General features: G+C 45.4%; 2 protein-coding genes across 4 annotated transcripts in view; both read right to left on the reverse strand.

Annotated features, from left to right (window-relative positions):
- Nucleotides 1-645, reverse strand: part of LOC8041832 (tumor susceptibility gene 101 protein) — a 35,094-nt gene extending 34,449 nt beyond the window's left edge. Inside the window, exon 1 of one of the 3 annotated variants that reach the window (XM_029995377.4) lies at nucleotides 189-645. In XM_029995377.4, the coding sequence (XP_029851237.1) occupies nucleotides 189-233 (45 nt within the window). In that variant the 5' untranslated portion in view covers nucleotides 234-645. The remainder of the gene's footprint in view (nucleotides 1-188) is intronic. The other 2 variants (XM_040211074.3, XM_040211075.3) reach the window with 2 other exon arrangements.
- A 10,635-nt stretch (nucleotides 646-11,280) lies between these two features.
- On the reverse strand, nucleotides 11,281-23,743 carry LOC8041833 (protein ABHD1). The gene is made up of 3 exons (XM_029995368.3): nucleotides 23,462-23,743; nucleotides 19,985-20,107; nucleotides 11,281-11,847 (listed from the first exon to the last, which is right to left on the reverse strand). Exons 1-3 carry the CDS (start codon nucleotides 23,741-23,743, stop codon nucleotides 11,497-11,499), a joined length of 756 nt encoding a protein of 251 aa, XP_029851228.2. The 3' UTR covers nucleotides 11,281-11,496.
- Between the last annotated feature and the right edge of the window lie 1,135 nt (nucleotides 23,744-24,878).

Raw genomic sequence — 24,878 nt, forward strand, 5'->3', positions numbered from 1 at the left:
GAGACAACAAACGGTATGAAGCCTCTAGGTAGCTAAAGTCCAATAAATATGTGACGGAAAAAGAAAACGAAACGAAGAAAAAAGGAAGCTTTATCAGCGAGAAAAGGCTCGCCCACGGGGCGATAGTCGCCACACGACTTTTGTCTCCGATTCTTTCGTGAACCCGGGTTCGGACAGTCCGATCTCACCTTGGTCAGGAGCGAGGAGAGATAGTGGTCGAGGGATTGCGGCATTTTAGCTGCAAAGGGGGATGACGCGGGCGATGAGCGAACTTTCCTGGCTCCCTTCGTCAGCCAAGTTCAAGGCGCCGTCCGCTCCGCAAACGCCCGCTCACATATGTCGTTCGCAGCACCGGATCAGCAACACAGAAGCCCGTGCGAGGTTTGAGCAGCACGCAAGTCGGGTCGCTCGAGTGTGTGACTCACGTAGCGCATCAGAACGCGGGGAAAACATCGGCACAAGGAATAAAACCCTGCGTTCACACTCCGAAAGCCATGATATCACGCACGATAGCCCGTCAGGTTTGAGAACGAATGGGTAGATTTGATAAAGGAGAAATATAGACAAATGGATAAATAAAAAATTTCAATCAACTATTCTAATTGAGCGGTAGCTTGCGTCATCTATCTTCTGTGTATTCGCCTTAGATGAATGGATGGATAAATGAATCCGGCTGAGCACTTTGGATCGGGCGGTAGCTTACGCCACCTAACCATTTTGTTTACCATTTAAAGGGGCCCTGCAATGACTTTTTTTTACTAATTTTTAGTTTTCACCGAACCTGAGCGCACTGAACGTAGTAACTTAGTGAAACTTTTCTTTTCTCGAAATTCCCTTTATTTTAAAAGCTATAGGCAAATTAAAAGTACAAAAACAAGCAAAAAATAACCTCCCTCATGACGTCCTTGGTACTAGAGGAGTAGTGAGCTCATCGACCGCTCACGGATGCCGCACTCCGTGTCAACGGCGCGAGAGGGCGCCATTAAAGCGTGTTCTAGTTCTAGGTAGGCTCTATGCAGCGGGCAGCCAGAGCGGCTCTCGTTGCATTTGCTGCGCGATTAAATACTAATTCAGCATGACACTTCATTGGCCACAAACGACAGCAAACACGGGGTAAAGATCAGTTCAGAATGAAAGCTACTTTGCTCTGCCATACCGCGAAACGGCCAAACCGCAAGACAAAGCTTCTCGCCGAAGGCGAGAAGCTTTGTCTTGCGGCTTGGCGAAGCTTTGTCTTGCGGTTTGGCCGCAAGTCCTCTTCGTCCTCTTAGTCCTCTCCGTCCTCTTCGTCTGACTCTTTCGTATATTTTTGAATTTATTACCAACGCGCTCAATCCAAGTGCCTCCGGAACGCTCGGAGCCGGTCGGATCCTGCTGCCCATACAACCGCAGCGCCGCCGCGTACATCCGGGACCTTTCCGTGTCGGCGCCTGATCCCACTACTCCTTTCTAGTATGCGCCGCCTTTTCCACCGCTTGGTCGCGGGTATGTCGACGGGTCATTTCTTGTTTCCGTACTTTATGAACTGCATTCGTTTCTTTTTTGATCTGAAATACTGAACAAAAACTACTTTTATAAATAATTGAAACGATTCGCACGACTTATGTTTTGTATTTCGACTAAAAAGAAGCTTTTAGTGGCTCTGACCAGTAGTAAGCCTAGGACCAAAGACGTCACATTTTGCGCGCTTTCGGTACCGCGGGTCGCCCTCGTCGGTGGAGGAGGTTTCCGCGTCGCCCGGTTAAAATATGACGCACTGATATTTAGTTACTCTCTCCGTGCCCGCTGGCTTGCCCGAACCCCAAGAGACGTGGAAACCGCAAGAAAGGTAGACGCTTAAATATGATTGCAGGGCCCCTTTAAAGGGATACTACAACGAAATTTCGGCGCTCATTTTTTTGGTCTATATGTGTTCAAAAGAGCAGTATCACACGGAACATACCAATATCTTGTTAAAAAAGTCTCGAAAAGGAATTTTAAAACGAATTAAACGATTAGCAAAGAGCACCTGGTGGATGTCGCTAACGCCTCGTTCGTAATGCTCGTCTTGGAACCTTGACAGCTAGTGACGGAGGTTGTCTCATCTTCGGCCACGACGAGAGAAGGGGGGAAGGAGGAACTCCCCTCTTCCCGAGAATCCCTTTTGTGTGTCGCAGAAGTCGCTATTGTCCCCCTAGAAGATTATAGAAGATTAACCCGTCACTCAAAATTCGTACAAAAGCAGCCGCTTCGGTGGCTGGAACGACTAGGCCATCCTCTCGACGTCAGCCTCGCCGTAGCTTTGCTCGTCTTGAGACGACCTACGTCACGATTGCGTTGGATGTCACGTGCTGTAAGCTAGGCCTTCTCCGAGCGCTTGCCAGAGTGGGCCGTTTATAACGAAAAATACAGCCACCAGGATCAAAATACAAGCGTGCGATTGTCATTTACGGATATTGTGGATCATATTCAAACTATTTTTGAACACGACGGGAATATTTCAAATTTCGTTGAAGTATCCCTTTAAGCATTCAAGTGGCGCTAGTGTGCTGACGCAAATTGAAGCACGCAACCAGTCGAAAATTGACTTCCGGTAATACATTTCTATGGGAAAAAGTGAGTGCATTTTCTCCCTGCGCTCGATTATAAGAGAAAATATCCCAAATAATTCGTACGTACTAGGTAACTTGGAACATTTCTCGATCAGGCCGACGAAAGAATTGGCCAGTTACGGCGTTTTTCTTTCGAATTCATCGCATTAGAAACGGTGCTAAAACGGCTTCGTACGTGTATTTATGTGCACTGTCGGACGCTGTTAGCGCGAACGCGGCGTCAGCGATTTCCAGCATAGGGGATATAGCACATGCCAAACGAACGAAGGACATTTGGAAAATCAAGAGCGGCGGCAAGAACTATGCAGTAACACTGGATCAGTAACTCGCAGTGCATGTACGATCAAAATAAATTGAAGGCCACGTAATCTATTCCGACTTTAAATAAGTACCTCTTTATTCTTTCTGCCCTGAGCGAAGCTGCTTGTTCTACGTTCAAAATATCACTCGCGCGCTCGATATCTTTGAGAACAAGTGCGCGATAAAAGCTGCCCGGCAGAGAAAACAGTACGAAGAGACACCTTTCATAGCCCACGGACTTTATTCTCTACGTTTTGAAGGTTTTTATCCGCTCATGCACGACGGAATCATTTTCATATATTTGACAGGACTGGCATATTATCCATATACAAGCGTCACCGAAATGGTGGCGAGCCTTGAACGCACTCTATATTCGTTTCGATTGTCATTTTGCTTTCGGAATCGTCGCTTGCTTTTTACACACCTGCTGCGGAACACACGTTTGGGACTGAAATGTAGCGAAGTTAAATATCGTTTACTGATGAAGAAAAATGCGCTAACTCAAGCAATTACACTTTTACAGTGTCAATCAAGGTACATACTATTCGGCACGAGCCAAATAACCAAAGTGTTCCGCATTATTTTCCGGCGAAGAGACAAAATGCACGCGCGTTTTCCCATAGAAATGCACAGGAGCACCGCAAAAGTAGACTGGTCAAGTCGCATAGACACTAGCGCCAGTTGAACCTCTAGCGTACATTATAATTAATTTATTTATTGAATTACATAATATATTATATAATAATATATATTATAATATATATAAAATATTATTGAATTATAATATACATTATAATTATAATATACATTTAATGTATTGAACCTTTAGCGTACATTATAATAACGTTGATTATAATTGACCCCGTAAGTGATGACGTCACAACACGGCGTCTGGGTCCAAACAAACCGTTGCTAGGGGCGTTGCTATGGACTAACGCATGGAGACTCCACAAGAGGCTAGATTTTCGCTTATAAGTTAATAATTTTTTTGTAAGCAACCTAACTTCTTGATATCTAATTATGAAGATGTTCTTGTCGTCTCAGTGTCGTATTTCAACAATGAAAGCCATCTCTAAAGTATTACACTCCGCTTTGCTTTGGTAGCAGACGACACGATAGATTCGCTGGCCTCTGTTGCAGCGGGCGTCTTCATTGAATTGCGTCGGTAAACGAGCGACAAAAACAAGTGCATCGCCGTGGTCGTAGAGGCCTCCGCAATGTGCGTTTTTTTTTTCTTTTCTGTGAAGAAATTAGTTTAGTTCAAAGGTGTGAAAATACCGTAAAATCAAACCACGTCGTGCAGATCAGTTACGACGACGACCTGAAGTGCATTACCGGCGTAGTGCAGGCCAGCATGGGAAACAAATCGTACGCCATCGAGGTAAGTCGTTTGTTATTGTTATTATTGAGGTTGTCAGGTCATTTAAGGGGCACTGACACATCAAAATCGTAATTTATTTTATTATCCGAAACGATTGAAAATGATGCCGGGACATCACCCTCAAAATTCGAAACTTGGGAATTCAGTATTTGTGAATTAAAAAGCACTTTCCAAATGCCGAATTTGAAGTTCCCGCGCGATCCGCGCCAGCGCAGTGAGTCAAATTTTGCGGTCTCCTGCGACTCGACTTTCTTTCGGACCTCCGCACCACGCTGTGAAGCAAAGCGCCGTTGCTACCGCGACCCGAAGAGAGGAAGAGGTGAGCAGGCGGGATAGAAGGGAGCCGACGCGGGGAAAAACCGGTCTTCCCCGACTCGGCGATAAGCCTCTGCTCGAGCGCCGCCAAGGTTTCCGAGGGAGAACACAAATTCAGGAAGCGACATCACACCGAAATCTGATTTTTGGTATTTCAAAAAGAAAGGCCGTAGTGCGTTCGTCATTGCGTTAAAAAACATGTTTTACGATTGCCGTTATTAAATGTTATAGAAATGTCGCCTACAAAGCTTCTAAATTTCCTGATTTTTGACGTCACCGATCAAAAGAAGCAAGGAGGTTAGCGCGGGAAATATAAACGCCAAAAATAAAAAGGCGCGCGCGCGCGCGGGGAAATTTTTTTTCGCGATGCGTTTTTTTTTTTTTTTTTTGCGTGTCTATGACTACAACTTGCATCGTTTTAGACAATAAAAAAGAATACGACCTTTGGGGTGTCAGTGCCCCTTTAAAGAATTCCATGTCTACCGCGATTTCGCAGTATTTTGCTTCTTTTTTTTTATCCCTTGGTATACATCGAATTCCGCGGATGTGCTCTTTTGGTGAAGATCTCCACCGAACCCGCGATGCGAGTACAATCTGTAATAAACTCACCTTGTGTTTATCCAGTTATCGGAAGGACGCGAAGAATTACGTGAACAAGCATCGCCGCTCGTACAGTTGAAGCTGGAAGCAGGGAGGTGTTCCCATGAACGGATATCCCTGTCTTCGTTTGTGCGTGGGAGAGTCCGGCTTTGCAAGGGAGTATGCGCTGACGATGAGGCGACCATAGGAACAGGCGCCCAGCTGTGAGGTCATTCTAGGAGGCTTCCCGTGGAGCCCCCAGATCGCTTGAGGCAGAACTCACTAAAGGCAGACAACATGAAAACAACAAGACCCTCGGAGTGTCCCCGTCCTTCACGGTTGCAGCTGGAGGCGCGGCGCCTGCGTGCATTACCGGATTAGGTCAATACCCGACCAAGAGCATCTCTTGCTGCGTTCGTGAGCGCCGATGTTATGTTTTGGCTGCTCGTCGCCGTCTTGACCCAAGGACACTTGTAATGCAGTTTCTACGGCTGCCGAGTATAGACGCTTTACACACGCGCCAAATTGAGCCGCCATAGCCGCCCTTCTCTTGTCTTACCGAGGTGCCGAGCCACTGAAGCGGGCGTTGACGAGTCTCCACAAGGGCCTATGCTGGGGAGAAGGACACAGCAGCATTTAAAGTGACAATAACCTGGCCTGCTGTGGCAATGGTGAAGTGAAGCGAACGGAATAAAAGGAAACAAAAATTGAAGGTCAGTTATGGCGGCGCCCATGCACAGCTGCTGCAAAGCGTCTATAAGTGCGTGGGAACGAAATGTGAGGGGGCCCCTTGCTCGGAAATATCACTTCATCTGCCGACGTCTTATTTATTTCTGCGCTCAAACGTTTGTGGTGAGCAAGATTAGCAGTGGATTTCCAAAGTAGTTAGTAATTTGAGTAGAAGTTACCTGAAAAATGTAGTTAAGTTAAACTACTAATTACCCATATAAAGTTGTAATTGAAAGTTACCAAGTTACTCGGAAAAGTAGTTAAACTACAGTAGTTTGAGTAGAGTAGTTGAACTACGTTCAAGTCCGCTTCCAAACCAATCTCCCCAGACGCGTCATATGCTGTTGCATTCACACTGGCGGTTTGACCGCATTTGCGAATGCTATTGGTTAAAGGCCGCCGTACAGTTCGCGCTTTCCACTTTCTCTGCGTTTCCTCCTCTCCTGCCCTCCTTTCCTTCCTTCAGCGCCCTCCCCCACCTGTTTACCGCCCTCCCCCGAGGGGACAACACGGAGAATGGATTAGGAGACGCCTCCGTTAATCCGGCCTAACCCGCCGAAGAGGGGGCCTGCGCTTTGGCGGATGCGCAACGCTCCGTCCGCCTTGAACAAGCTTGTATGCATTGGACTAACATTTTTCGATGCGCGGCAGGTTTAGTGTAGGTCCTATCATATGGTCCTGCAAGACTTCCCTGTCCGCCACAAGCTAGCCAATAATTCAAGAACATAACGACGGCAGCGTATTCAAACAGTGTAAAATAAAATGTATATAATATTTATAAGAACACCGTTGTCTTCACTGCTTGGCTTTCAAATTTTTAGCGTTGCCAATAATCGTAATCAAACTATTTTTATCATAGAAGACCCCCCGTCGTGCATCAACCCCAAGATTACGCTTACGTGAAACATGATTCGGCGCGGGAGCGGCTCGAGTCACCGTAAACTTTTTTTTTTTTTTGTTCAACGTGGATTTTGCTTTTTAATTTAGCTGAGGTACCACTGGCAGAACACGAATCGCATACTTGGAAGGTATATACCGTCTGAAAACTCATATAGCTGGTTGAGTGAATGCAATACTATCGCATTCGTTGAAGCTTGATTTGTTGATTCGAACTTCAACAAATCACACGCACCCATTCTCCCTATTCCTGTTTACCCAGTCATGGTCGTTCCCTCACGATGCAATACGAGTACAACTGCAGTTTATGCATTGTTGACGTTGCACAGCCGTGATCGCACGGTTTTTAGAAGCGCTATAGAACGAGCACAAGCGTCGAATTCCGGTACACTGATTGATTTCTGTCTCACCGCCGTGACGCCACACGAGAAAAGTGATTTCGTTCTGTCTGTGAAATTAGGAACACAGAAATCAAGCTATAATCCCGGTGACAAAACAAAGCGAAATGGATCTCTGCAGCCAATACCCAACCGTTTGCGAGGTGACTAGGCGAAAGCATATATTACCTCCGTGCCTTTACCCTCTGCACACTGCCAGAGAGAGTCATACAAACTCCTTGGAGCTACTGTCAACACGATTGCGTTTGCAAGCCGGTAGTTTGACTCGGCTGGGATTCGTCCCTTTCAGAGCTCTCTATGAAACCAGAAAGGTAGATACTTTTTTACATTGGGTGGGTTTGCCCGGGACCTCCAGTTATTTACGGCCAAAATCACACTGGATGCGCTTCAGCAATGTTCACTCTGGTCGACACACGTGCACTCTAAAAATGCCAGTCGTCTGCCTTCCCAAAAGATACTTGAAGTGCCAATCATAGAGACCGACGGATAACGAGGCCGAAATTATGCTTATACCTCAAAAAAATTATAACACAAATTTGGCCTCGTCATTCCCAATCTGGTTGCCGGACGAAATTCTCTATGCGTATTGCAAGCCAGGATTGGTAATAGTAACATAAGATAAGTACGGCAGAATTCCCTGCCATAAATAAAATGATTTGGCTGGCGCCAAAGTAACGCGAAATAGGTGCAAAGAGTTTTGCAAAAAAGAGCGTAAACCGAAAAAAAGGGGAAAAAAAGACAGAAGAAAAGGAGAAATAAGAAAAAAAAAAATCTCTGCTGACGTGGCCAAAAAAAATTCTGTTCATGTGTATTTTATTGTCACGTTACCGAACAAAAAAATAAACGAAATAGAAAAAGAACGCGACAAAAAAACCATCCCCTGCCCGGTTTCGAAGCTAGGCCCTCTTGATCGTGAAACTAGCGCGCTATTCGTTGCGCTTAGTTGCGCCAACATAACTTTTTTTTTTCTTTCTTTATTGCAAGTTGCGCCAACATAACTCTGCCTGTAATGCTCACGCATTCTCACATCATAGGAGAAAGCTTAGGTGCCTTCGTAGTTTTTCATGCATGTGTTATTTTTATTTGTGGCGAGAGTTCACGTTCCAGAATGCTTTTAAAGTTTTGGAGCAAAACGAGTTTTCTTCATCCGAGTCAGCTTCTAGAGCCAGTAGACCGCACTGGGTCCTCCGGCTAATCAAGCAGCTATTTTCAAATTCTCTGACGTGCCCGTCCTCGCATCCGAGGTCGCCGTTTGACAAGCTTATCTTCCACCTTTTAGCCGGAACACCCACGGCAGCTTTGTTCCGTCCCCACTCCCTCTCGAGAGGATGGCTCGCCCCGAGGCTAATCCTATTCTCTAGACGCCCTTTCCACCCAACGCTGGCCCTTTCCCTCTCCGTCTCCAGCTTCGGGAGAGAAGGTTCTTCCCTGCAGAACGTCCCGTTTGTACAGCGGCATTTAAATATTTAATACAAATCCACCCGCATTCGATGGGGGCAACGAGCGGAACCGCATGGTGGTTGCGATTTAAATCATTCAAATGCCAGTCTGAATGCAGCAGCTTATCCAGGCAGTTTGTAGCTGGCGGTATCTGACGCGCCGAGTGACCGGAGCAAAAATGGCGCCTCGGAGCCGCGGGGCCTCGAAAAGCAAAAAACAACCAACACAAAAGCGTCGCGCAGCGAGCTCCGCCTGGTGGACTACATTCGTCCAATGAGAGGAGCGGGCGGCATTCTTCAAGAGATGTCGCTACCTTTCAGTATAGAGGGACCTTAGTATGTTCTGGTTCGCAAAACACCTGTCCTTGCCTCAATCAACAATGAGCTTCCCCTAGAATTGTCATAAATGCTTTCTTTGGCAATAACTGTTTTGTTTAATCTATATCTTTCCAGAGCCTTGAAATTGAACTGTGTCGTCACCGTGCGGCCGAAATTAGAAACATGCGAAAACGGGCATAGCCTCCGCTTCGGCATAGCTTCTGGTTTCGGGATCTCGAAGGCATAGAGTTATTATAATGTACGCTAGAGGTTCAAGTGGCGCTAGTGTGCTGACGCAAATTGAAGCAGACAGCAACCAGTCGAAAATTGACTTCCGGTAATACATTTCTATGGGAAAAAGTGAGTGCATTTTCTCTCTGCGCTCGATCATAAGAGCAAATATCCCGAATAATTCATACGCAATAGGTAGCTTAGAACATTTCTCAGTAATGCCGACGAAATATTTGGTCAGTTACGGTGTTTTTCTTTCAAATTCATCGCATTAAAAACGGTGCTAAAAGAGCTTCGTACGTGTATTTATGTGCACTGTCGGACACTGTTAGCGCGAACACGACGTCGGCGCTTTTCAGCGTGGGGGATATACGTGCCAAACGAACGAAGAACATCTGGAAATTAAGAAAGACGGCAAGAACTACGCAGTAACACCGGATCAGAAACATACACGTGCATATACGATCAAAATTAATTGAAGGCCACGTAATCTATTCCTATTTTAAATAAGTAAGTATACCGTTTTATTCTTTCTGCTCTGGGCGAAGCTGCTTGTTCTACGTTCAAAATATCACTCGCACGCTCGAAATCTTTGAGAACAAGTGGCCGATAAAAGCTGCCCAGCAGAGAAAACAATACGAAGAGACAACTTTTATAGCCCACGGACTTTATTCTCTACGTTTTGAATGTTTTTGTCCGCTCATGCACGACGGGGTCATTTTTATATAGTGACAGGACTGGCATATTAGCAATATATAAGAGTCACCGGATTGCTGGCGAGCCTTGAACACACTCTACATTCCTCTCGATTGTAATTTTGCTTCCAATCGTCGCTTGTTTTTACACACCTGCTGCGGAACACACGTTTGGGACTGAAATGTAGCGAAGTTAAACATCGGTCACTGATGAAGAAAAATGCGCTAACTAAAGCAATTACACTTTTACAGTGTTAATCAAGGTACATACTATTCGGCACGACCCAAATAACCAAAGTGTTCCGTGTTATTTTCCGGTGAAGAGACAAAATGCACGCGCGCTTTCCCATAGGAATACACAGGAAGACTGGAAAAGTAGACTGGTTGCTGTCTGCTTCAATTTGCGTCACGGAAGTCGCATAGACACTAGCGCCAGTTGAACCTCTAGCGTACATTATAATAACTCTATGCTCGAAGGCCATGAAGCGGGGATACCGCCGTGCGGTCGTCTGCTACGGGCGCACGTTCAGAAGCTAGATCTCGACGGCGCAGGCCCGTTTCTGGCTGAGCTGAGCCCTCCTCATTAAACGCTTATTGTCCTTGTTGTCGTTTGTTCCTACTAAAAGTTGTGTTTTAACGTTTTACACGCGTGGACATTCAGCAAAGCGGTTATTATCAAGTCGGATGCTTCCATAATCTTAGTGCTGTGGTTTGTATACAGCCGCTGGTCCCATATCTTTTTTGTTATATCGCAGAAACCATAGCTTTTATAAAGCATTGAATGTTGATTGGAGCTGTGGTTTGATTAAAAAAATAACCTCGCTAATCGCTACCCTTAAAGGGGTATTCACACGAGGGAGAAATCCCCCCGCACGCGTATCCCACGACGAAAACGTCAGGCTTTGCGATGAGCAAAAGCCTCGCGTTTTCATCTCGTGATGCGCGCGTGTCGGGGAGAAATTCCCAGGATTTCTCCCTCGTGTGAATACCCCTTTAATAGGCTAATCAATTGAAAATCCGTTTGTTGATTTTTTTAAAATGTTATATGCCATAAATGGCATATTGGATGACTACTTGAGACTTCACGTTGTGACGCCTACGGAAATTGAAATTTTGAAATTAAGTAATTTTTAACACTGGTTGGAGCTGAGCTAGTTAGTTGGATCATATTCTTGGGTGGTGCCAACTGAACAGTAATGAACCCAAAAAATTTATAACCGCTGGATATTACATGTAAACGCTGAGAGTAGTGAAGGAAGAAGAAGGCTGTAATATACTTGATAGTCCAGCGGTTGTAAAGTTTCCGTGTTTTAATATATATATATATATATATATATATATATATATATATATATATATATATATATGTGTGTGTGTGTGTATATTTATTACTCGCAAATCTTCTTATCTGCATAAAGCTTTTTTATTCACACACCTTGAATTTGTTTTATTTTATCCCGTGCACTTTGAATTTCTGTGTTTAGATGACTCTCTAGGTATATTTAAGATTTGTTTTCCTCAATTATATTTACTCGTTTATTTTATGGCCCTCGAGACAGCGACAGGCATTTAATCCGGCCTCTTATTCCTAAAGTTTGGAGACCCCTGGGGTAGGGGAAGAAGTCAGGCGGCGGTAAAATGGCGGCTCCGATCCTGGGGCGCCCGCTGCGAAGGGATGTTCTCCGGGTGGGGCGATGAGTCCAGGGCTTCGAACAGCGGGCGTCCTCGAGGGAGTCGAGTGCAGAGCCGGAGCAGCCCGTGCAGGTAGGCTGCCACGAGGCGCTCCGAGAAGAAGGGCGGCCTGGGCCAGAGCCAGCCGTCGACGAAGCCCACGTGCCCACCCCTGGGGGTGAGCACGCCCGCCAGCCACGGGGACTGCTCCATCTCAGAGGCCGGGAAGGTCTCCAGGGCCCCGAACGCGTCGTCCATGGCCGCGAGGAACAGGAGCGGGCGCCGAATCGTCGACAGCTTGCCCTGCAGGAACCGAAACCAAAAGTTGGTCGCCGTGCGGTGGGAGCTTTGTGCTCACTGGACCAGTCGACAGCCCGCCTTCATGGGCGGGGGCGTGATCCAACGGAGAAGGTTCGACATTCGACTAGTCTAGTGAGCACTGACTTTCCACTGCTTTGCCAGCTTAGCGGTGAATGGAGTACTGGCAAGGACAGAGCCGTATTTAGAGAGAGTTTAACAATTCATTGGAATGAATAGGAGGGTGGTTTCATCTCAACTCGGGCACGAATTTTGGGTCGAACTTTTAATTTTTGTAAAAAAATACATGTCTCGGGCAATTCCTATAATAAAAGAAGACGCAAACGGCGAGTTCGTCCGATTTTTCGTTCTCAACTTACGGACCGTTGAAGCGGCCAAGGTGGAAACTGACGTTTTTCCAGCTTATCGGGGGTGCCATATTTCACTCCCATCTCTTTTCTTTACTTTTTACGCTGCATCAATATAACTTTTCGGGAACACTCTAGAGTTATGCTTTTCTTATGCTAATTAAGCGTCTAGGCCATAAGATCCTTAATGTTTTTGTTTTAATTGTCATAGCGCCTCTCTGCGACGATATTTGACGAAGTTCAGCAAGCTGTGCTGTCTGACCTAATCAACATATTTTTATAATCTTTACATCACCGTCAAGCTTCAATTAAGCTCTTTCTTCTGAGTATAACTTGAACATTTCGCGCTAAATATATAACGCGCAACATGCAAAACAAACATTTTGAAAAACAACCAAGTTTGGAATCGAGGTTCTAAAAAAAAAAACCTTTTTTATATTTTTTAGTTACAGTTATGTAATATAGTAATCTACCAGGAACTACCAACAGAAATTGCAATATATTTTTTGTATGGCCGCTATTGAAACTCGAATCTCGTGCTATGAGCGTTTTGAACGGGACCTCGCTCTGCTGTGCAAAATTTCGGCCTATGTAAGGTTTTCGGTTTATCGTTAGCAGTTATCTCAATACCCAACCGTAATCATTAACAAAATTTGGAGTAGTGCACTTAAAAAAAAAAAAAAAGAAGTTACTTAGAACTCCACAACCACAAGTGCGGGCACAGCGCTTACTTCCTTCTATTACGGGGGAATACAGATCATTAGAGAATTCCTCTGGGGCCTTTTTCTCTCGGCTTTGAGTTTAAAATACCGAACCTGATATGTAATTGTCTTATTTTCTAATGTCAAACAGTTATGCAGTGCATATACATGTGTACGATTGAGTATCTGACGCTTAGGAAGTACGGTTTATTTTGTCCGCGTACGGACTCTTTCGTAAAATAACGATCATTTCGTAAGGTGTAAGTCTTCAAATGTGTTAGTCATGCGTTTAGGTTTCATTCCTATTTTCAGTGATTCATTCCGGGCTACTTAGACTTTTCCCTCTTAAAGGAGCTATGCAACAATTTTTGTACTTTGCGCAAATACCGCTTAAAACGGATCCCTAACGTTAATGACGTATGAAACACGCGTTCGTTTTTCACCCCACGCAATGGAAGTCCCAGAAAAAAATTTAAGAAAAACGAGCAGCGTTCACCCCCTCAACTCGCAGCCAGAACAAGCGGCCACGTGATCTGGAGCCGATTATATGCCGCCAGTGTTGATCATAGCCACGCGCTGGGGTTGGCAAAGCGCAGGACACGCGCTGAGTTCCAGACATTGTTATGGCTCGGCTGTCGTCCTCGCTGCAGCGATTGGACACGGGTCACTACCCGAATGCTTCTCGAGCTAGCAATTGTCACGAGACCAAGTCGAGTGCCCACGCAATACTCGGGTCCAATCTATGAACCGCATTCAAATATCGTCACTTGGGTGTACTGCGATCCCCGAGTTACGTCATCAAATTTTGCAAAGGAGAGACTGAATGAAAATGATCGCTTTTGTCCTTGAAATTACACCGCAACAAAGGAGTTTCTTGGCCAATGGCGTTGCGTGTGAGTATCCTTGAGTCCCAGGTGTGCCAGTAAGCTCGTGTAGAGAGAAAAACATTCCAATTGAATATCGTTGCACAGCTCCTTTAAGTTTGTCCGGGAGTCTAGATGTTACGTATCTTCTCCGTCAATACCTAGGGCGAAGCTCACACACCTTGCAAATCACCCCAGTGCCAAATATATATATATATATATATTGTTAGGATAAATATTGTTGCTTCACTTGGTTTTTTGCTCAGATATTGAGGTAGGTACTAACATTAAATAGAAAACCTTACATAGGTCAAAAAGTCTGCTCAGCTGAGCGTCTATGCGAAGTCCCGTACAAAACTCTCATAGCGCGTGTTTTGAGTCCTAATAGCGTCCATACAAACAATATATTGAACTACCAGCAATTTATGTCGGTAGTTCCTGACAGATTACTATATTACCTAACTGTGAATAAAAAATGAAAGAAATAAAAGGTGTCTTTTTTTAGAAAATCAACTTCGAACTTCGCTGACGCCGCTTAAGCCGGAAACGGGTGCCTAAGAGCTGCGCTGTAAAAAGAATAACCAACATATCAATTAAGCCTCGTCAGTAGTGGCACTAGTAACTCAAAGTGATCACATTAGTGAACAAATTATCAAATGCTCCCCCAAAAATTAAAATTGTATAAACAATTATTCTAAGTTATCAAATGTGTAAGCAAAACACGACCACTGAACACAATAAGTGCATATATATATTGTGGATTAAATTGACTGACCCCGGGATTAAATTGTGTGGCGCTTGGATTAAATTGTATGGCGCTTGGATTAAATTGAGTGACCCCGGGATTAAATTGGTCGTCGCTTGGATTAAAATGAGCGGGAAAACCTGTAGATGTACGATGATAATTTGAAAGGATGAAACGAGATGCGCGGTTCTGAATCGCTTCTAATTCAGAGATAAGTGATTCTTGACCAGGATCCGAAACCGAAGCTGCATATTCCAATTTAGTACGAACTAAGGTTTTATATAAAAGTAATTTTAATGACCTGGGAGCAAGACAAAAATTTCTTCGGAGATATCCAAGCATGCGGTTGGCGTTATTTACAATATATTCAACGTGACACGACCAGGACAGATTAGCAGATATATGCATACCCAGATCTTTATACGATGATACGGTTTCGAAAGAGAGATTATTTTAGACGATAAGAAGCACACGGAGTATCAAGACAGGAAACACGCATAGATTTACTCTTATTAATGTCTAGTTTCATGCTCCACAAATCAAACCACTCAGAAACACTGTTAATATCTGACTGAAGAAGTGAGACGTCAGAATCACTGTTAATTTCGCGATAAATGACACAGTCATCGGCAAAGAGAGTCATCGGCAAAGAGCCTGACGGATGAACATATATTAGTGGCCAGGTTGTTAATATAAATGAGAAAAAGTAAGGGCCCCAGAACCGAGCCTTGGGGTTCATCTAAGCCAACTGGAGATAAATCAGAATTGATATTGTTAGCCGTCACAAACTAAGACCGGTTAGTGAGGAAGGAGCGCAACCATGCAAGAACGTTGGGGTCTAAGTTTAGTTTAGTCAGCTTGAGAAAGAGAAGTTCGTGAGATACCTTATCGAATGCCTTTGAAAAATCGAGGAATATGCAGTCCGCCAGAGACCCACGATCAAGAATGGAATGTAGATCATGTGTGAAACACAAAAGCTGAGTCTCACATGAAAATGACTTACGAAACCCATGCCGGGATGAATTGAAAAAAAAAAAACAAAAAAACATTGGACTCTAAGTAATTTGCAAGATGGGAGTAAATGATATCCTCCATGATTTTACAGGGAGTGATGGTAAGTGACACGGGTCGAAAGTTATTTGGCAAATGCTTTTCACCTGATTTCTGCAAAGGAATCACCTTCCCGATGTTCCGATCCTCTGGTATACAACCTGTATCAGGAGACCGCTGAAACAGTTTACTCAGGATTATAGAGCAATACATCTTAGTACTGAGCAAAAATTTAGAGTTGATAATATCGTCACCAGAGGATGACGACATCTTCAGTTTTTATATTATTCTCGCAATACCAACTGTGTCAATAAGAACTGGGTCCATTGGAAAAAAAACTTGTAAGTGTGACAGGCAGGGTAAGTATAATTTACATTACTGGAAAACGCCGAAACAAACACCGCGTTGAGAATGCTAGCACATTGACCGCTAAGAACTACTGTACCATCTGTACATCTAAGTGTTATAACATGCGTATAAGCATTGAAGGTAAAGTTTGACTAAAAAATGAGTATTTGGGTATTTCGCTTCTTTTAGTGCTACTTTGGAATCAGTAGCTGCACATCGGTAGGTGTCCGAACGAGATTGGGAATTGGATAACTTCGCGGAACGAAACAAGCGTGTTTTCTTGTTTGACAACCTTTTCAGTGACTGGTTAAACCACGGTGATTTTCGGTTCGATCTGATGGTTCTCAATGGTATGAACATATTTGTGAGTGAAGCCACTTTATTTTTAAATAAATTCCAGTTCATATTTATGGATCCCTCACCAAACCCTTGTAGGAACTCATCCAGAAACAAACATAGCTCACGATTAATAGCAACAAAGTCCGCCTTCTTATAATCTCTAATACATATATAGTGGTTATCTTGATTAGGAACAGGAATGTTCAATGTGAAGTGAAGCAAAGAATGATCGCTTAAACCTGTTAAGGTGGTCAATTCAAGATCCAAGACACTTGATGATGTGGGCGTAACTCGGGTTGGCTGGGTTACATCTTGCGAGAGATTGAAATCAGCACACATGTTCAAGAAATTGCTACACTCGGTAGAAAAGGGACAAGTTAAGGGGATTCGTTCGACCATAAATTATTTGGATAATTAAAGTCGCCTAGTAACATTATTGAATTTGGGGAACGTACCATAATTCAGTGTTACCTGACTTGGGCAAAGGAACCACCTTACCCACCTTCCAGTATTTCGGGAGCGTACAGGATTCCAACGACTGTACAAAAATATTTGATAATATTATCGAAGAATACACTTTGGTGTTGTTCAAAAGTTTGGGATTAGCGCCGTCATCACCTGGAGAAGAGGCAAGCTTCATATTTTGGACTAATTTGCATATACCTGTCCAGTCAATAACTACTGGATCCATCGGGAAGAAATCACGAACCGGAATATCGGGAAGCACAGCCGGTCTAATGTTACCAAAGGACAATGAGAATTCAGATTTTAAAACAACGCAGCAACCCACCGCAGGAACGACCAGTTCGCCCAGTGGTAACGACCAGTGGTAAGCTCAATCGGTTTCTCTTCATTTCCGTTCACCACGTGCCCAAACTTGCGTAGATTGGTTTCCAGTAGCAATGAAAGGGTGTGATTAAAAAACGCAATTTTGGAGAGGGACAGAGCACACGCGTACTTATCTTCTGCACGATGATAAGCTCTCCATCTTTCTGGGATCACAGATAGCTTGGCCCGTCGGATAAGACGCTTTTTTATTGTTCAGTGACCGCTTCAATGATGGCGTGAACAAAGGCGACTGCGAGTTTCTAATTTTACGAAGGGGTGTGTAACGGTTAGTCAGCTCAGTTACTTTCATTTTAAACACGAGCCAATTTAAAGCCAATTTTCGTCCAGCGTTCGCTCAGAAAATTTAAAAAGAAAATCAGATAAAAATACCTCTAGTTCAGCATTTATTATGGTGTAGTCAGCTCTGGTATAGTCCCTAATTATTTTTGCAGTAGCACATTTGCGAGGGGAGGTGTAAGGAATATTCGAGTGAATAACCGGGTGGTCGCTCATACCTGGTAAAACTGAAAGCGACTAAACAAGGTCTGGGTTTATACTGAATACTAGGTCAAGGACAGTGGCACTTGTCTCAGTTGTACGGGTTGGACATTTAACGAGTTGCGTTAAGTTAACACCCGAGCATGTAGTAAGAAAAGAATTGCATTCTGAAGAGCCGAAGCCTGCTATGGGAATAAGCGCGTTCCAAGTGACTCAGGGGAAAATAAAATCACCAAGAATGAAAATGGGTGATGACGGAAACCTTACCTGTAATGTATTTAAAACATCGTGGAAATCGGAAAAAGGAAGGTGATCTAGGGGGCGATAACAAGTTTTTATTACATCCTTATAATTCAGACGAATGCACGCTGAAATTAATTCTAGAGGGGAAGCAAGGATAAGGATAGATAACTGGGCGAGTTGGTGAGAGTTCATGTTGAAAAAACAGCGCGACTAAGACGAGGACACAGAGACACATCAAAATAAACTAACTCGTCACTAACCCCCATCAAAGCGCCTTCCAGTCCGAGTCCACCTGTAGAAGTTATACTTCTTTTGGCAATTTAAAATCCCACTGTTGTCTACTTTTGTGGGCAGCCAGGTTCCGGTCGACACCACTACACCAGCAAGACACGTGCCGATTAAAGATGACAAAGCGTCAGGCTTGTTTATAACGCTCCTGACGTTACGAAGCAAAAAAAAAAAAAAAAAAAGGGGAAAATTACGTAATAAAAAAACAACATGTTCGGTAGATGAAGGCAGATTACAAACACCACCCCTAGCTGACAGCTAAAGCGTTGAGGGTGCACCCTCCAAGCTTGATGGTTGTTGCATAGCATCGCGGGAGCCTCGGGGGCGAAATATGTCTGAGACACGTTCTAATTCTTGTTGATAAATATGACACTTGTCATTTACGAACAATTTGTTATGACTAAGTTTGAACGTGGAATGCTATGTCTTTCCAAACTCAATTACGTTCCTCCGGGCCAAACGTGTTGCAGAGGAAAGATCTTCGCTAACACTGATGCGGTTTAATTTAGCTTATCGCGGAGTTGCATCACATAATCCTTCGTCAAAAAAAAAAAAAAAAAAAAAAACATTTGAAAATTACAGGTTTGCATTTGTTGGCAAAGAGCTGTCCCAGTCTATGGGCACGTTCGATATCAAAAGCCAACGCGTTGACAATAGGTTCGATTGAACCACTATCAAATAGCTCGATAGCGCGTTTTTGATTTTTTCTTCTGCCTGCGACCACGTCTCGGATGCAGCGTCAGGTATCCCGTGAAAAAGGAGATTGTCACGCCTGGACTGGTCCTCTATTTCAGTAAGCACTGAATGCAAAACGGTATTCACTTTCCTTTGAACACCGTTCTCTCGTTGCAGTGCATCCATTTCACTTTCTAAAGTCTCGGCTTTATTCTCAACAGACGTGAGCGTTTCCCCAATATTTGTAATTTTACCATCAATACTTTTTTGGCTCTGTCTTATTTCATCGATAGAACTCTTTAACTCTGCTTGACCGGTCTCAAATTTTTCGGACCTAGAATTAAGTTCGTTCAACAGGTGCAACATCTGCTTAAGCTGGGCCAACTGCTGCGCACTCATGCGACCAGGGTTAGATCATGTCGCCTCAGCATAGAAGCGATCGAAAAAACAACAAAAAAAAAAAAAGAAACAGATGACGCCACACAAGACTGCAAGTAGTGTGGACAGGGAAGCAGCAATAAAAAGCGGTCATCTGAACAGTAACAGTAGCGATTGTCAAGGTATACCTGGACGAAAAAGAGGAACAACTTGCCAGGCATTTCGGCCGCGCTGCTGTCAACCTGTCCACTGAAGGGGTTGTCGAGACAACACGCGTTTATAGTCCTCATAAGAAGTGTTGAGGTGTCCTTGGACTTTTTTTGATGTAGGCTAAATGCAGCATAGATTTTGGACGGAGGAAAACGAACCCCACGTTGTATTATTTCTCTACTTCTCGGTGGAGCAGGTAGTGAATAACTGTTTGGTATTGTGCACACGTTTTTAACGCGAAACATGCACGTTTGGATATATTTTTGTGCTCCATTTTCTGACTTCTGGGTTTTTAGATAGACATTTTGCGAAGCGCGCAGCCGTCTCCGCGGCTCCGAAATGATCGCTGGAAACATATACCGTATAGAACCGCCTATAGCAGACCGTACCGCGGAGACGCCCTTAAAGTCGACGAATAAAACGCGGGTGGGGGTAGGCAAGCACCTGCAGTGCGCTCCCCCTCTCTTCAGTGTCCCATGGTAGCTGCTGCAGGAGCAAGGCCGAGCATCAAGACATTCCCAGAATTCGTTGCGCGCTCGCGGCCTTATAGGAATTTCGTGAAAGGTTTAATCCCGGCCTCGTACAACGACAGGCGTTGCTCGTGCTTACCGCTAGACTGGCGTGCACGTAGTAGTCGTCGGCGTTCTCGTAGCCGAACACGGGAGCCGTGTAGCGGTTGTCGAAGTCGTACAGCGTCCTGCTGCCCAGCACGCTGTCGACGTCGACGACGCCCTGTGATGTTCAACGAAAATCAACGGGGCTGTTCGCGTAACCTTGGCCGTCTGCCGTCGGTCGCCCAGAATTCGACCGTTTTCAGAAATCCCGGTGAGTGTGCTTCAGTATTTAGTTGCCGTGCTACTTTTTTAAACATATAAGTTGACAAGCTCTACGAAGGATCGTCGTTCGAAAACGGTTATTTTCTGTCGCCGGTGCGATCAGGTTTGGCGGATAGCGATCCAAGCGCCACCAGCGGCACCGCTCCCGCGGGCAACAAAGAACTACCGTTTTCAAACCACACTCTTTTTGCGCACATGTTTGGGCAAACTTCATCATTAGCTTAAAATCACAATATAATCACTTTCCACCGCTGATAGTGTGCATCCCACGTTCCGCCGATTCCGTCGCTTCTGTCCATATGAGTCAATATGACATCCCTGGATTCAAGTCCCACTTGTTGTTTCTTACAAGTACTACCATAGCCTGCTCTATACTCACAAAACCTGGCAGTTCGACGACGGAACCATAGAGTGCCCGGTCGCAGATTTGGAGCGCGAGGATCTGGTAGCACAAAACATTTCTCGGAGAACCTGGACGTCATCGTACAGCTTTTACAGCAGCGAGGACCCGAAACATGGTCTTCAAACCCGACGAGAAAAGAAGCGGTAGCGCGAGGAACGCGAGGAGCCTGAGCGGACATTCCGTCGCTCGGGAGAAGTGTGTTTCGGCGTCTCGCCGCAGCGGGCCGCCCGTCACGTGGCTCTGCTCTCATCCGTTGTCTGCCGCTCCACCTTTTCAATTTCGTCACCCGATTTTCGTGGCGATCTGCCAGGCTTTGCCAGTATAGAGGAGGCTATGGTGCTGCAAACCATTGTTGTGAGAACGCACAAGGCACGTGTCACGAGCGAGTGCTTGCCGCTATTCGCTTCCAAGTGCCGCTCATTTCAGTGCCGCGCCGCCATTTGTTTCCATGGGCCACACGAGGCGTGGTGCTTCTGCGGTACCGCATTTGATGACTTGCATACACGGACGCATCAAGGGGTTTTAGGCTTATAGAGTATCGAGCGCTACCGAGTGGACTCGCCACTAAAAGGCGGCAGACCTTACAGCTTTGGTTGCGTGGTCATTGTGGCGCGAGAGCGCAAACATTCCTTCCAGCAACCAAGCTAGGTCTTGTTGGCTCCATTGAGCTACTGTGCCCTAGACTGAGCTCCCAAGAGATCGCTTTTGTTCCCGTTGTGGCTTGTGCAACACCTCCAATATTGCACAAAGAAGCTTCTTCACACCCCTTCCTAATGCACCCTTTGTTTTCTCGTGTTTCCTACCCCAAAATCCTGAAACCAAGTCTCCGATAGGGGATGCGGTTCTTTCAAAAGCGGTAGATGATTAGGCTCAACACGCGTGTGCAGATGTGCGCTCGCGTTCCTCGCGAGATGTGTAGTGTAGGGTACAACATAAAAGGTAATTCAATATATAGCAACCCAGAAACTACTCAAACTAATGCGGCAGCTTACTAAATTGAACTCGACGGTTAGCTTTCCACCGCATTCGGCTGAAGGTTAGTGAGATTTTCTTCGCATCGAGCGATGTCGTGGCGTTTGTTTTCGGTGAGCTTCTTCAGCGAGCTAATCTGCCGTGAGCTTTTTCACGTCACCAGGATTGATAGCAGCACGTCCACATGTTCTACTGTATTCACGAATCCAGCAAGATGGACGGCACCTAGCGGGAAAGCACTGAACTGGCCGGAGCAGGTTTATTCGCAATTTCATGTTCGCCTCTTGTGGCTTTTGTGAGTACATACTTTAGGCGGCTGGCGCGATAGACGTCAAAGTAAAGCCAGGCAAGTCGCGTTGGTTGTTTCCAAAGCACTTAAAGCTGCAGCAATGACAGTGTTGCAAGGAAATCCATCGCTCATATTGGCCTAAGTAATTAGACGCTCCTTGCATTGCTTGTCATGTTGTGTAGAGCGAACAGTTGTTCCAGTGACTCCGCCCTTACTGTCGTGTCAGCGTGTTGCATAGGTCGCTCTGAACGCAGATTACGCAACCGCATGAACCAGTCGTTTTGATTTTATCAATGTTCAATAGTGCGGTAGAACAACAACACGTAGCAATTTCGTCGGTTCCCCGCAAGGAGGTTAAGCCTTTGGAAGCTCGAATACGCCAACAGTCCGCCGCGGGTCTGGAACATGGTAGATAAAATCTTTTGAAGCCATTGCTTGCCCGCTGAAACCCGAGCGTTGTGCGTGGAGCTGGCACATGGCATGGCACTACCTGTTTTCGGCTGCCGTATTTGCCCGAGACGGACGACGTCGCTGGAGTCACAGACACTCCGTTTTACATTGCTATAGATCGCATCAGACGCTGCGAGCAGACCCAGCCAATCAGCTTTATGATCATATCACGTAACCACGCTCTCCTCCCGAAGGTCCCGTGACACTCCCATGGCATTGGATTGACTTTCATTGCGCCTCTGCGGTTTAGCGCGAGGTCAAACGGAGTATTCACAATGCGACATCATATTGAGCGCGGATCTTAGTTGTGCACGCGCGATCTTCACTTCCGCGAGTGAAAGTTGTCCCCTAGTGTTCCATGTTTCTGCAGAAAACCGAAAAACTCCGCAAGAAATGGCACAACTTTCGTAGTTCTGGTTTTATCCGAAAAACTCCAATATTCGAGGTTACGGTGACAAAAGCAAAATTATATCATACTATAATCATTGGCAGGTTAAGAGTGAAGTGCAAGTTCCTCCCACTTCTTTCCACTTTAACAGAGCGAACGCTGGAGAGAAGGCGACCTACACAGCAATTCAGGCACCACGCTAAATTTAGCGGGAAAATTGAGGTCACGACTTACGCACGAATTCTGATTCCCTGCTAACTTTAGCGGGAAAATTGATGTCACGAATTATGCACCAAATCAGGTTCCCTGCTAAATTTATCGGCAAACTTTACGTCACGCGACCTCTGCACCAATTGAGTTTCCCCGCTAATTTTGGCGGAACGATTTATGTTACGTGACCTGACCTCACGTGACCTGGAAACAAATTCAGGCTCCCCGCTAAATTTAGCGGGGAACCTGAATCGGTGCATAAGTCACGTGTCGAATGCTATCGCAATTCATAGACAACCAACAAAAGTGGTTTCTGTAATTTGTTTTTCATGATCTTTAGCGGTTGCGGACTGGCCCACCAACACGTCTCATGCTTACGAGGCTTCTGAGGTTACTTCGCGATAAAGCTACCGTTTTAAGAATTCGGTATAAGGTCTCTTTCACAATAAGTACGATCTTTCGGAATTTGCATCTTATCAATAATAACTAGATAGATTGAAGGCTAGGATTCTTTCTGATTGAAGGAAGGGTTACGTACGCTAGACTGCAGCAGGCGGCGGTGTTTCCGGAGGCGCTTTACGAGAAAGTAGGTGAGGTACACGTTGAGCAGGAAGGCGGTGCTGTAGCCCATGAGGTTCCTGCGGCTGGTGGGCAGGTGGAAGGGCGCCGATATGGCGACGGCAGCGTCGATCTGCGCATCGTCGCCCAGCAGGCGCAGGTAGTGGCCGAGAAGGACGCCGCCCAGCGAGTACCCGACGGCGAGCACAGGACAGTGCGGGAAGCGCTCCTTGACGGCCGCGATAACCTGCAAAGACACCATCCTCGTTCGGTCATGCCCCGGCGTTCCTATGGAAAGCCGGTGAAGCGTCGCCCCTTTTGGCATGGCCTTGCTGGAAAAGACACAACCGAGACAGGACACTGTTTGCAAATGGAGTTTAATCAACAAAGAGGGCACGAAGAAAGTAAGGAAATTATGTTTATCGCATTAAAAACGCACGAAAGCAGACTCGCCAACCATACACCACGTACCGAAGTCAGACGTGTCTCACGTCTGTTTGGCTGAAAGAAAGCACTGTCCTCTGTTTGCAGCAACAGCCGTTAATGGGAACCTTCCAGGGAAATGTCGGGGTCGTACTTCGCGAAAACACTCAGTGACAAATCACGCGATTGGTCCTAGCTGCTACCGTAATAAGCAATTCACAAGAAAATGTAAAATTTTTGAGTCTTGGTGTCGGATTTGAAACAGGGACTTCTGAAAAACTGCAATCGTTTCTACCGCTCTGCCAACTGAGGTATCGGCGGGACAAAGTTTAGTGAATGAAATGCGGTATACATCCCACGTCTTGCTACCTTTCATATAGTTTCGGCGCTTCTTGGGCCTCAAGGGTTCACGCGACGCCAGAAAATGGCGAAAGGCAACAAGCGCGGGCTGGAGGCCGAACGTTCGAGAGACGCCCTGACGTTCGCATCTTGTCAGTGACTATACGGGCAGAAACTGAGGGAGAGGAGGAGATGAGAGAGACACCGAGCTTTGCTTGGAATGATCAATAGACGAGAAGCTAGCTGCCTTTGTGACTACTCTGCAGTGCTCACAAGCGTTCAAACAGCGAGACAGAGGCAGCTATAGCTTGCCTCTGTCACTAATCCAATAATCCCTGGAAAGAGAGCTCGGTGTTTTGACGTTCCCGTGCTCTCTCATGTCTTCCTCTCCCTCAGTTTCTACTAAAAATGCTGCGAATCTTTTTCGAACCAGATTTTTGAAGATCGAACCAAGGGGTTCGAAAGGTTCGAAAACGTTTTTAAATGTGGAACTTACCTCATAAAAAATCCCAGGATTTTCGACCTTTCAATTTTTGGCGCTAAGAAATTGGATTGTCTTCAAAGTTCGAAGTCCTCAAATTCTGGAAATAGCTGAAGCAGTAAATTCAATAGATACGTTCAAAAAAAGAATAAAG

The sequence above is a fragment of the Ixodes scapularis genome, unplaced genomic scaffold (genome assembly GCF_016920785.2).
Source record: "Ixodes scapularis isolate PalLabHiFi unplaced genomic scaffold, ASM1692078v2 PGA_scaffold4__175_contigs__length_147842914, whole genome shotgun sequence".
NCBI classification, from domain to species: Eukaryota; Metazoa; Arthropoda; class Arachnida; order Ixodida; family Ixodidae; genus Ixodes; species Ixodes scapularis.